Source organism: Salvia splendens, chromosome 11 (genome assembly GCF_004379255.2).
Source record: "Salvia splendens isolate huo1 chromosome 11, SspV2, whole genome shotgun sequence".
NCBI classification, from domain to species: domain Eukaryota; kingdom Viridiplantae; phylum Streptophyta; class Magnoliopsida; order Lamiales; family Lamiaceae; genus Salvia; species Salvia splendens.
Window position 1 is genome coordinate 13,458,995 of NC_056042.1, and position 13,907 is coordinate 13,472,901.

Sequence of the window (13,907 nt, forward strand, 5' to 3'; positions counted from 1 at the left end):
ATGGATGATGAATGTGTGTATTTATAGATGGTTTTGGGATTAATTTTTTTTAAAAAAATTTCAAAAAATTTCAAAAAAACGGTAATAAAACGACTATATTTTTGGGAATCCGAAAATATATATTTTTTAATTTTTGGTATTATTTTCGATTTTTTTTAGAAAAAGAAAAAAAGAAAATGCCAACTGCCAATAGAAACACGCCACGTCGCCCTGCTCACTGGCACGGACGTGCTCTATGCATAGAGCATGTCCGTGCCAGCGGCAAGGCGCAGCGGTGGACAAGCTCGTCCTTGCCAGCGGCAAGGACGGACTGTGAGCTTGTGCTCACCATTGTGAGTGCTCTTAGCTTTGTTAAAATGTTATTACCTTTCCAATTTCGAGCATCTCAACTTTTTTCCCTCATTGTTGATAAATTATATACTAATGTAAGCTTTTTAATACTCCATCCGTCCGCAAATAGAAGTCTCATTTCATTCTGACACATGTTTTAAAAAATGTTAAGAAAAATGAGTGGAACATAGTTAGTGGAATATAGGCTTCGCTTGTATATATTAGTTTTAAAATATATGTGAGTGGAATGAGTTGGTGGAATGTGAGATATTTTTACCATTTATAGTAATAGTGAACCGAGGCTTCTATTCGTGGACGGACCAAAATGAAAAATGAGATTCGCGGATAGAGCAAGTATCCGCAAGTAGTAGATTAATCATATTTTTTTATATATTTTGAGACAGTTTATTTTTTTTATATGGGCATGATTGGTTGCCCTCATAAGAGCCAATAAAAGGCCCTCTTCTTCAACCTTCTTCTCCTTTTGGTAGAACTCGAATTTGTCGGTGAATCCGGTAGAAAAATCCCGGATCTTGCTGGTTTTGAGATTAGATTCGGCGACTGAGGCATTCCACCATCCGAGACAAAAGCAGGTATAGTTTTTTCTCTACTTCTTCGACTATCTGATTTGTAGCTTTATGCCTAATTTGCCCTCCCTCCCACCACTATTTGACTTCTACATGCCCATAACCACGTGACACTGATTCGGCAGTGATCGCGCGCGAACCGCCGTCTATCGCAACACTGCTGGGGAGCTGGCGTTGGTGGATGTTGGTAGAATCGGCAGTGATGACAGAAGCAGGTTTTGGATAAGCTGATTGCCGTTGTGTATGAAGATATGGAGGGTATTTTGAGAGGAGTTAGGAAGAGATTTGATGTGTAAGGATTTCTTCAGAATTATGCATACCAAGTGTTTGATAATTTGGTTGTGTTAATTTAGTATACCGTTTTTGTGTGGAACATTTTAGATAGTAATTTTACAATGAGGTGATTTTATAATGCTCTCTCTGCTAGTTCCCAAATTCTACTTGTGTCCTTTGCAGCGTAGGCCTGGAATTTCCAAAAGTCGAGGTTCGGTTTGAAGAAAAAGTGGGGGTTCGTTAAAAGCCGCTTTGAGAATGTGATTCTTCTTGACAAAAGGTTGGCTGGGGATCGTCACTGAAATTAAAAATGAAGGGCAACTTGGCAAAATTGAGGCGTGCGGAAGAAAAGAGGGAGGGGCAGCGGCAGTTTGAAGCGAACCTCGTCAGTTTTAGATTGTTAAACAAGAATATTGTGGAGTAATTTCAGGGATTTGTGCTCAACAATCTCTGGAGGCCTATTTTTGCTAGTTGAATGTTGTGTAGAGGTAAGAAATTTATGGAAGAGTAGTTTATTAGAATTGTTGTTTATCTAAAATGATGTGTATAATTTAGTCGAATTGCAAGCGGAATTTCTTTCTTGTTGGAGTGTGCATTATGAGGATACAATGGTATCAAGTTAAGAAGTTGGGAGCTTGTGTTTCGTGATGGTTAAGAACAACCACAGAGCTTCATCTTTGTGAATGTTTTTATGCTGTTCTTGTTTAAGAGCACTGATTTTTTTATGTTTTAAAAATGATTAGGAACAACCAAAAAGCTACACCTTTTGTTGAATGCTTCTACTATGAATAATGGTGCTCTTGTTCTAGTACATTGATTCTTAATCGTGTTTGATTCGACACGATTATGAAGTGGACATAATAGCAAGCTTTGCCATTTAAAAAGCTTACATTACTATATAACTTGGCCAATACCTTTATCATATTCTTGTTCAACACCAACACTTGCATCCCTATCTATTTCCATTTTATAGAATAACCATCCTTATCTTATCCAATAACTTTTTTTCTTCTCTTTATTATTTTCTTTATGTTGTCTTTGTCCTTTAGAAGCCATTAGTCAACAAGTTTTTACAAATAAATACATACACTATAAGTTATTACAAATAAAATTTCATTCATTAGTCACCAAGTTTTGAATATATAAAAAAAATCTTTTACAATGTCAAAATGAAATCTTCAAGGTGTTGCCATTGTGAAGGAGAGGAATTGAAGCAGATATTAAGCAGCACGACTTTAACTGTTGAGGTTGTTTTGCAACTGTTTGATTGAATTTTGCACAACTTCTCTCAAGGCTTCACTTCCCCATGTGGAGAAAACCTAGTTAGTTAAATTTGTTTGTTATAACCATATTTATTCTATAATCAACCACTGCACTTAACCTATAAATGCATAATTGTGGGAACACTACAATAATATTATCACTGACATTTAACAAGGGAATGAATGACTACTTATTAACTTTCAACATCCAAAATACAATAAGATTTCCCCACAAATTGAACTATGTTGCAAAATGTAGGATATTGTTTCACAAGGCACGACGCGTAACGGTATGCAGCAGATCTCAAGGCTTCGATCGGTATCCCCATGGATTCTGGCTTGCCCACTTCCATTGGTCTCTACACATTTCATCGATGCCATACTTCGCCCTAAAAACAACATAGGATTACAGATCAAAACGGCTAGCAAATTGAATATGCGAATATTCAACAGAAACGATATAGTGTATATATATACTTACTTCCAACCAAGCTCTCTCTCAGCCTTGTATGTTGACGCATAAACAGCTGTTGCATCTCCCGGTCGTCTTGGACAGAGTTTAATAGGGAGTTTCTGTAAGAAATGAAAATGTTCCAAGTATATAAACTAGTTCAGCACGTATACAAGTTTCGTGTTTTCCAAACCATACCTTTCCTGATGCCTTCTCGAAAGCTGACACCATTTCAAGAACGGATGTGCCACGACCAGTCCCCAAGTTATAGGCAACGCAACCTCAAATATGAAAATTGGACGAATCAATAAGGTGAAGCATATGCTGCTCTATTTAATACCATTAACGAGTGTATTCACCTATGTCATTGTGTTGCAGAAGCTTCTCCAGTGCAACAACGTGGCCATCTGCCAAATCCATAACATGGATGTAGTCGCGAATCTGCTAAGAAGAAACTGGAAAACATAGTATCTTGGAATAGAATTAAATACAACAAAAGCTCAAAATAAACAAGGAGAGATGTAGTTCTACAAGCTTTTGCAAATACCCTAAACATGTTCTTTAACTTCCTCGTGTATTCTAAAGTATTCGAGTCTTTTGTAGTACTAAAAAAGAACTCTACGAATTGCATACGAAAAAAATCACTTAACATCGCTTAAAACATCAGATTAGCCTACATACCGCGCTACCATCAGGTGTGGGATAATCATGACCATAAACATTTAACTCGGGTAATCTACCAACAGCCACTTGTGTTATATAAGGCATAAGATTGTTGGGGATTCCTCTAGGGTCCTCTCCAAGCATGCCGCTCTCGTGGGCCCCAACCGGGTTGAAGTATCTGAGCAAAATTATTCTCCATTTTTGGTCTGCCTTGTGCAGATCTCGAGCAATTTCTTCAAGAAAGAGCTATTGAGAAAACAAGAAATATGTTAAATTTAGGTCTCCACTGATACAACATTTTCTTGAGACTCAACCTTGAAATCACAAGTGGTCTTAAGAGGACAGACCTTAGTGCGACCGTAAGGGTTCATAGCCTTCAACTCAAAGTCTTCAACACAAGGGATTTTATCAGGCTGACCATAAACTGTTGCAGACGAGGAGAAAACCAACTACACACAAAGCAACAATATATGATGAGACTAAGTTATATCTAATCCACCAAACCAAACCAAATAACTCTAATTAAGAGAGATAGATCACCAAATCTTTTGCTTAGATAAAATACATCAGAGATGGTGATGAATCATGTAATTCTTGAAGTTGACATTATATCACAATTAATACTATTAAAATGCTTATATGATTAGTAGAGGAACATAGCATACCTTTTTACAGTTATATTTAGCCATGACTTTGTATAAATTAATAGATCCAACCAAATTGTTGTCAAAATATCTCATGGGATTAGCAACACTCTCACCAACAGCTTTAAGCCCAGCAAAATGGATCACTGCGTCAAATCTATCAGAGAAAGTTAAAGAGTTATAGCCTCTCCAACCATTTACACTAAACTCAAACTTAAAAGAATATTCTCTATATTATACTTTTTTTACTCATAAAATTGAATTTTTTTTATTAGTTTAGTGTAAACCTAAAAATAGGCTAATTACCTATCTCATTTTAAGTTTTAATGTAAGATTGGAAATGATCTTATAACGAACAGAAAAGCAGAGCCTTCCAAAAAGAAGAAAATTTACTTGGTCTGAGAAAACAATATCTCCAAATCATCCAGGTTTGTGATATCCCCCTGCATATGCAGATTATGCAATCAACACAAAAACATCAATGAGAACGGAAGTGCTTTAATGAAAGTGAATATACCAAATGGAAATGGAGATTGTTGGAGAGTTGGGGGCCGACCAGCTCCCTGACTTTGTCAAGGGATTCTTGGACGGCGTTGTCGAGATTGTCTAAGACGGAGACAGCGAAGCCGGCGTTGAGCAGCTGCAGCACGGTGTGTGTGCCGATGAAGCCCGCGCCACCACTCACCAAAATCGATTCTTTCCTGCCCAAAACCATTCTGCTGCTTCTCAATTGTGATCAGATCAACAAAGCTCCCGATTTTGGGATTTTAAATACAAAATAGGATGAGGAGTCAGTGTCAGAGTTTTGAGTAGAAAGCGGAACACAATCTAACTTGCGCTCTTTTTCACGGAATGCTATGGATTCTTATTTATTTTAAGTGACAAAGTTAATCCCCGTAAAACTTTTTTACTACTCCCTCAGGGTCCCAAATAGTAAGTTAGAGCATCCGGATGTCCGGGCTGATAAGCGACCAGCTAGCAGCTCGTCCATCGCGGACGTCCACTATTGGAGCCGGCGAATGGATGACGGACGAGAGGTTGTTCGTGGTGGGGAGGCGTTAGCCGGTCGCTCGTCCGCTATTGTGGTCAGGCGACGGACGAGAGCATTTTTTTTTATTTAATGAAATTATTATTGCACTTTCTCCGTCTGTATTCGTGTCGAATTTTTAATTCCGTATTTGTGAATTTGTTATTATTGTGCTTGACTATTGGTTAGTCCTAGTGCTAGGCTATTATTGTGCAGTTGGATGTCCTAGTGACGTGGCAGGAGATATTTTTGGAATGTCCTAGTGCTAGGCTATTGGGATGTCCGTCCTACTGTGGATGTTCTTACGATGAAACATTTGAACATGAAGATTAAGAATTAGAAAATGAATTTAAATAAAAATAAAAAGAAAAAGAAGGAAAAAAATAGATGATGGAATAAAATAAGAAAGATTAGACGTTTTGTTTTTTGTCAAAAAAAGAAAATGATTCTACAAAACAATTTAGTTGAGTGAGGGAGTATTAGTTAAATTCCGTCTAATTACACTGTTTAATTTTTTTTTATTTCCTAAATTGTGGTAGTGTAATTTTAGCTTATATGATCATCATCCCCGTTGTACATTTAACATTATTTATTGTTTTAGCATATATTTATTTGAAATTAAAGAAAAAACTAATAAATTGAACTTTAATTTTATGAATTTCATAAAATTAAAAATATCAATAATATTTTTAATTTATTATAATAAAATGAAATATATAAAATTAAATAAATAATTATAAATAATGAAAGTGATTGCACATATTATATGTAGCCTATCATTTTTCTGTATTACATGTAGCCTATCAGTTTTCTATACATATGTAACAAGTTATTTTCACAAACATGTACGCTTACATTATAAAAACAAGTAGCTCGTTTTAGTTATTGCTTTTGAAAATATGCAACCTAGATTTAATGCACAGCCAAAGTAAGGAATTTGAATTCTTCCTAATCTATAAAAGGAATTTGAATTCTTCCTAATCTATAAAATCAATAACCTCAAATCCCAATCTACGTTGAGTAATTTTTATTACTAAAATTTATAGTAGTACATTATAATGTAAATTAGGAAAAGTAAATAAAACCAGTTGTGATGAGTGTATGGATTGGGCGAGAAATTATGGGTGGAGAGAGAAAACACAAAACAGCATATGCATTGCATGGGATGGTTGTTAAATGTCTGCCGTATCTTATCTTACACGTCATATTTCGGCGTTACGTCTCTCTCACCTCATCATTAATTTTGTCGACTAATAATAATGTACTCCAGTTGTTATTTTCGTGACATATAATAATATTCTAAATTAGAATTTTGATTATAATAAGTTTATAAGGTGCAGTTGCGACTTCATGATTTTAAACAATGTTTTAAAAATCGGACCGGCAAGCGAACCGGCGACGTTACTGGTTCACGGTTCAACCGGTCGAACCACCGGTCTAACTATTTTACTGTTGCAAATATATATAAAAATATATTAAATTTAGTAAATGATTTACAATTAATAATATATCACAAAACATTAAACCTTATAGATAATTAGTGATGTATAAATATAAATAATATTAAAATTTAGTAAATATATTCACATATATATATTTAATATTAGTTAGTCTAGATAAAAAATTTAATATTTCATGTATTAAAATAGATAATGTTTATATTAATTTAAGAAAATTTATTTCGTAAAATAATATATAATTAAATACGAATTAAGTACTTATTAATTAGTTTAGATAAGATTATTCATTAATGTCAATAGCTAGGTATATAAATTAAGTATGTAATATAAAAAATTTATTTATAGTAAATAATGAATTTTATATGGTACTAATAATAATATAGGTGGTAAGTAGAGCATCATTAAAATATAAAGGATGATAATTATATATATTATAATTAACAATTATATTAAAGAATAATAAAATTAAAATGAATTATTAGTTTTTATAGATAAAATTAATGGTTAATGTATAAAAATATTTAATGTTCAAATTGTTCCATGAGCCCATGTGGTGGAGTGGTAGTGGTCTTCTTAACTAGAAGAGAGGTCATGAGTTCAACCTCTACCAACAACAAATTTTAAAGAATTTTGAAAAAAAATAGAAAACCGGTTTCCGGTTCACGGTCCAACCGGTCTGACCGGTCGGTTCCACCGATTCACGGCGGTTCAATGCAATGGTGGTTTAAAGGGGTGAACCGGACCGGACTACCTACCGGTTCGCGGTCTGACCGGTCGAACTGGCCTGTCCGGTCCGGTTTTTAAAACATTGATTTTAAAGATGAAATTCAAAAATAATTTATAACATGGTTTCTCTTTATGTTTATGTGTTTCTTTACGTTTCTGTTTATCTATACTACACAATTATTCTATTCTGTCACAACAAACTTGTATCAAAGCTTGGTTTTCGGACTAGGGTATTGAATTCCGCATCTAGGCATGCACAAACCGAATGGGACCGACGGTTAACCGCCGGTTCATAAACCGGAACTGAAACCGGCGCGGCGGCGGACGGTTCGGCGGTTCACACTGTCCGGTTCAAGTTCAACGAAATGTGAAACCGGAACCGCCGGTTCAACGGTTAAACTGGCAGATCATTAAAATTAAAAAAAAATTATTTATAAAATTTGATTTTTATATTAAAAAACAATTTTTACAAATAAATGAATATGATGAGGCTCGTTTCATGCATGTGTTCTGTGATAGTACTGCACCCAATTCTACTATCTAACGTGCGAATATGAGCCATGTGTGTATGAAAGTTCGCCATATTCAAAGGAAGAACTAATCAACTAGGCGGACAGACAAATCGAGGAAAAAGAGTGAAACTGTTGCGTGAACGGATTAAGTCAGATCAATCGGAGCCACAGGAGTTCCCGCATAGAAGATGGAGCTAAAAACCCCTACCAAAAGCCAAGGGCATGAATGATATTTCGAGAGGACGGTACCCTAGGGATCAGAGCCCTACGCCTCTCTATAAATAGCAAGCCAAGCGCGAGTTAGGGGGGGCAGATAGAGAGAAACACATTCCTGATTTCAGCTCTCTTCAAGGGCTAAAATGGGAGCTCCCAACACTCAACACTCCTGAATTCTGTCACTCACACACTTGGTCTTAGTTTAGTTTAGCAGCGTGGTGTGTTAGTTTTATCAGCTCTATCTTTTAGTTCTGTAATTCCGCTTCGAGAAGAAGTGATGAAACAATTTCTACTCTTAGTTCTTTTTACTTCTAGTTTATGCTTAACGTTCAGACTTGGATGTGTTGATTCGGTGATTTCAGTTTATTGATCAATGTTTTGTGGAAGTTTGTTATTATGCTTGAATTCTCTGATCTACTTTTGATTTCCTATTTACGATGCATATCTTTGCTCAAGTATTTTGTTGCGGTTTGATTTGGTTAGATCCGAGTCTTTGATTTATATTTATATCTGATAGATGAGTTGGTATTTCCGCATGATTATGGATGAGTTGCGGAGAAAATTATGGATGAAGTGCTTTAGGATGTTTAGATCTGATAGATGAGTTGGTATTTCCGCATGATTATGGGTTAGTTTCTTATTCACGTGAGTGTAGTTTACTTCTTGGGGGCAGATTTTTAAATTTACAAATTGTTATGATAAGATTTGTTGTTTTAGAATGTTCAGATTTGATTATGCTTTGTGTTTTATGTTGATTCCGTGAAGAAGATGAAGTTGTTAGAAAAGTTTTACTTTATAGTACGTTTTGCAGGAGACTGACAGTTATCCACTTTATTCTGTTTGTCCATTTCAAGAAATTACGTGATGAGTTGATCAAGTAGATTTTATTTCGCTTAAGTAAGTGGATCAGTTTAGTCTCTCAAGTAAAGTAGTTTAACTTAACCCACCCCTAGAAAGCGTGGCCGCAACCATTCCTATTCATGTCCGCAACCAATGTAAAACACATCATCTCTGTGGGATCGATCCTTACTTCCATATACTAGTTAATAGTATTGTGGGTTAAGGTTTTGAAATCACTTTTGAGCTCTCATTCAAGTCGGATATAAGTCAAGTTGACCAGTCTGATTTTCCACTGGATCCACACGCCAGCATTTTGCAGGTAGAAGACATACATCTGGCCAGCTGGATCAGTTTGACGATTTAACTTGAGTAATCCAAAACATCAGTAGACAAAGAGAAGAGAGCAGGCGACACCACAAAGAAAGCAAACTTTCAAATGGCGTCGTTGCCGGGGATGATGACGTTTATCCTACATTTGTTGCAAGACACTTTGGTGTACATATTGTTAATATTTTCTTCCTTTTGTTTTCAATTGAGAGAGAGCTCATGGAAACAACATTAGAGAATCAATGTCCTTATCTATGTGGATCAAGCGTTTTCCCTGCTGTTGTGGACCAAAGGAACTACTGGAGCAAGAGAACACATAGATGGGCGGAGCGTCTCTGGTTTTGCTTAAGAATTTTAGTGTAAATTTTGTAAATAAACTCTTTGTTGTTTTTTTTTGTTTTCCCCAATTCGACGACACCGAGTTCAGGAGGCAGACAGAAGAAGAAGAAGAAGAAGAAGAAGAAGAAGAACCAAATGTTGTCCAACCTAGACTACCTTCTAGTCAGCCAGTTGACTCAGATGCCAACCGTGAAGAAAGTCAGGACATCATCTTCATGAGTCCGCTAGGATCAATTGCCTGCCTAGAGGAGGTAGAAACTACCATTGTTGGTGATCAGGAGGATGATCCAGAGATAGGGTCACTCTATGCCCACGATGAGAACAAACCAGCCCATGCTATCTCTAACACCTCCGGTCAAGAAGCAATATATATCAAACCAGACTTGCTGGTCGGTTTACCCGCATTCTTGGGAGCTAGTACCGAAAGGCCAATCAAGTTCTTGCGTGAGTTCGACAAAATTTGTAGGATGCAGAAAAGGCCAAATGGGTCAAGTGAGGAGGACTTCAAGCTAAGGGTCGTCTCTCTCTCTTTGAAGGATGAAGCAGATACTTGGTTCAGAGGGTTATCACCAAACACCATCAAGTCAAGGCCGGAATTCAAGGAGGAGTTTCTCAACCACTTCTTTCCAGCATCAAAGACAAGTGCACTTCGAAGGGAAATCAGGGAAGCTACTCAGGGGTGAAGAGAGCTTAAGTAAATATTGGCAAAGATACAAGGGTCTTTTGGACGCATGCCCAAACCACAACATGTTAGAAGTGGAGATCTATTAAAGATTCTACGATGAGATGGATGCGAAAAACAAAGACCTGGCGAACTCATCAAGTGGGGGAAGTTTTTCCAAATCACCCACAAGCTTCCTCAGTCAAGACCCAACCCAGACTGACTAAGTAAGTCACCGCCAGAGCACGGGTGAGATCTGGAATGCAAACATGAGTTGGAATCCTACGGAGAACAGAGGAGCAGCCGAGCCCCGCCTTAATGGAGCTGGTATGAGGACAATCCACCTCTCCCATACCAGTCAGAACCATATCCAACTGCCACCCAAATGTCCACATGGCAAATGGGATATCCAGACCACCAACCTTAACGTGATTCTCAAGATTATGGATCTAGTCAGCCAGAATACCAAACTGACTACTCTAGTTATTATCCACCTTCCCAAGATCATCTCCCAACATGGCAAGGTGAGGACTGGCAAACTCAAAGCCCCCAGTCTCACCAAGACCTAGTCTATCTCAGTCAGAATCAATATAACCCTCATCCTCAACAAGACTATGAACCACCCTTGGATAGGGGTTTGCACACAAATTCTACAGAATGAAGGATTGGGGGATTGATTATATCCCAGCAGAGCATGAGGCGTTGCTTAAGGTCAAATGCCGAGCTGACCCTGGAAATGCAACAGACGTATGATGAGTAAAAATCCAGCATGGATGAAATGATTAAGCAAGTTTCCCTGCTAGCTGATATCATGAAGGGGATACAAGATGACATAGCAAGGTCTGTTGAGAACAAGCGGATGGAGGATGAAGAAGGTGTATTCAATTCTGAAGATAAGGGACTGACAAATGCAGAGCAAGAGTCGAGAATGCCACTGGAAAGGAGAAGAGAGGTGAGAACTGTTGAGTTCGAGTCAACAGGAGAGGAGTCCCGAGCCAAAGAAAAGTCAATCGTCACGCCTCTCATGGACGGCATGACATGCGAAACTCCAGAGGAAGCGAGTGATGAACCTCAAGGGAAGGAAAAAGATACCCTAAGCGTTGTGAAGAATTCGACGCTACAGTATTCTACCGCCAGACAAGAACAGGGCATGACTTCGAAGATGGAATAAAGAAAATTGCACCGGAGTGAAGGCAGAAAATTCACCAGGAGAGAGACCACCCCCGGTTATAGATAAGCCAGATGGATGCTACGAAGAGGAAGGGCCAAGCCCAGGAGATGAAAGAGCTGGGAAAGGAGCTGCGAAGATAATTCACTGTAAGCAACTGAGGCAGTGGCCTAAGCCGCCTAAGGTGGGAAAGCCTCTTGACCCTGGACTACGCCCCATGGAAAAGAGAAAAGTGCAAGGAGCCTACAAGAATCATAAGAAGAAACGGGAACCCTTGATGGTGATGTACCCTCGAAAGAACAGATGGACAGAAGGAACTACTAGAAGAAAAGTTGTCTCAGGATCTCCAGTAACAGGGAAATTCCCCAACGGATCGCCGACCTATGAACTGATCAAGTTAAAAGAAAGCTCAGGATCACTTGATCCGGCTAATTACAAGAATGGCGGCAGGGACCGAAGGATGGAAGATTGTGAAGAGGGAAGGAAGCTGCTAGCTAACGAGCACAAAGTTTCGATGGCTACAAGCAGGGTAGAAAGTACTACTCACCCAGTCTTGGTGGGATTCAAAATCAATCAAGCTCAAACAAGCAAGGGTCAACTTGCAAGCGAATCGATCCACCACATTCTGGGAATTACAATGTTTCAGGGAAGTGTCCTATTCCATAACCTTATCTTACTATTCCATCTGGGCGAGAAAATTGTAAATAAGTCTGTAATGTGCGTAGCGGGAGAAACCCTGCCACTCATGCTCAACTTGATCAAGTAATAAATGGTCTAGCACAACTCTTGAAATTCATTTGCTCAACTCATTTACACTTGTATGAGCAAAGCATTGGATTAATTGAATTCCGAGAGTTGCCCGCGACTTGGAATAAAGTTTTTGTTTTTATTTCAGAAAATGGAAAAAATATTTTTTCGAAAAAGAAAAAATCTTGGATGTATCTGGGAGGTATTTTTATTTTCAACGCGTTGTCATTAGACTCTTGTAGAAAATCTCTGACCAGTACTCCACAAAAATCTCTTATTTTGTTTCTTTCATAAGTAAGGATTTGATTGGAAAGGTAAGAGACAGAGAATTACTGCGCAATTTTGTTTTTAACAGGAATAGGTAAAAGGGGGGGGGGGAATCAGAAAAGTTTGAAATTCAAAATCTGGCGTAGAAGGCGAACGGTCGCTGATGTCATGGCAACCGTTCCCTCTCCCCCTTTTTCACCCCTATTTTATTAAACTTCATTCTCTCTCTCACCTTTTCACACTCTAGCAAACCCTTTGCACTCTTACTTCTTGAATTCCTAATTTCGTATTTCTTAGTTTCAGGCGAAGTCACTCTCCATCATCACCCATGGACAAATCACCCGCCTCTAGCCAGTCCCAGAAGCCTTTAGCCAGAAACCATGATACCTCCAACTCCCCAGTCAATGACATCGCCAACAGCCGGTACATCTCAACCAACGGAGACGTCCGTGGGTAGTACGTACCTAAGAATTCGTGAAGACATAGTGGGAAGATTCAGCCCGAGTGGTAAAATGAGTGAAGTTTTTTCTCAACTAGCAAGGAAATTCAAAGATGAAGAGGAACATCTTGACCCTACTGCAATCGGAATTTCAACCAGAACACCGATCCATACAGACCCAGCCGAAGCACACGCCCTCGCCACATTAACAACCTCTCAGACTCACTTACCTGTGACAGAGTCCCCAAGAATTTCCGATAAGCGCGAAGAGAAGGTAGAATTCGAGGAGGAGGTGAAGTCAAGCGAAAGAGAAAGCGACCGAGAGGAGGAGAAAGGCGGAGAAGGAATGGAAGAGGAAGTAGGGAGGCCAGATGAGGAGAAATCCACCGGACGAGAAAAGGAAGTGGTGGATGAGGACGAGGAAAGATCGGACGATAACGAGGAGACCCTTGATCGGAGGGCGGTTAGGAGAAGCTCCCGTGCAAGAAGGGGCTGGAGAGAGAAGAACTAGTAAGCCTGCGAGAGGAAGCTGCAATTCTGCTAGCTGCGAAGAGAGAGGCGATAGAAAGGAGGAGGAAGGGGAAGCAAGTAGCAACCCCTAGCAAGAGTAAAAAATCAAGATCGGCGTCACTAGGCGTAGAGATCCGGGAAGTTGCTACCAATCCTACCCAAGCAACCCACTATCAAAAGGAAGAGCAACATATCGGGGCATTTAAGAGGATGGAGGTCGATCTAGACCAAAAGCTGCTGAAGGCTATGGTCTATTTCGAGGACCCAAAGTTGAAGAGGAACTGTGCGGGAAGAGTATCAGAGTCAAGGCCAGCACAATCCGGGATGCAGATTCACTATCCGTCCCTGCACATGATGGGAGTCAATGAGAAATTCTTTGGGTACATCAGAGGCATTGGTTTTGGCTGGTTGCTGGAACATGCACCCTATGAGGTGCCAGTTAACTTTGTGAAGGAATT

At 38.7% G+C, this 13,907-nt stretch overlaps 1 protein-coding gene and 1 long non-coding RNA gene across 2 annotated transcripts; one reads left to right on the forward strand and one right to left on the reverse strand.

Annotated features, from left to right (window-relative positions):
- The first annotated feature begins 746 nt into the window (after positions 1-746).
- Positions 747-1,915, forward strand: LOC121754107. The gene is made up of 3 exons (XR_006040542.1): positions 747-923; positions 1,043-1,209; positions 1,374-1,915. It is a non-coding gene; the product is annotated as an uncharacterized LOC121754107 (long non-coding RNA).
- A 704-nt stretch (positions 1,916-2,619) lies between these two features.
- Positions 2,620-5,060, reverse strand: LOC121756112 (bifunctional UDP-glucose 4-epimerase and UDP-xylose 4-epimerase 1-like). The gene is made up of 9 exons (XM_042151573.1): positions 4,728-5,060; positions 4,604-4,653; positions 4,232-4,367; positions 3,914-4,015; positions 3,585-3,812; positions 3,263-3,344; positions 3,102-3,184; positions 2,934-3,025; positions 2,620-2,841 (listed from the first exon to the last, which is right to left on the reverse strand). The coding sequence occupies exons 1-9, from the start codon at positions 4,923-4,925 to the stop codon at positions 2,757-2,759; spliced, it is 1,056 nt and encodes a 351-aa protein (XP_042007507.1). The 5' UTR covers positions 4,926-5,060; the 3' UTR covers positions 2,620-2,756.
- Positions 5,061-13,907: the final 8,847 nt, after the last annotated feature.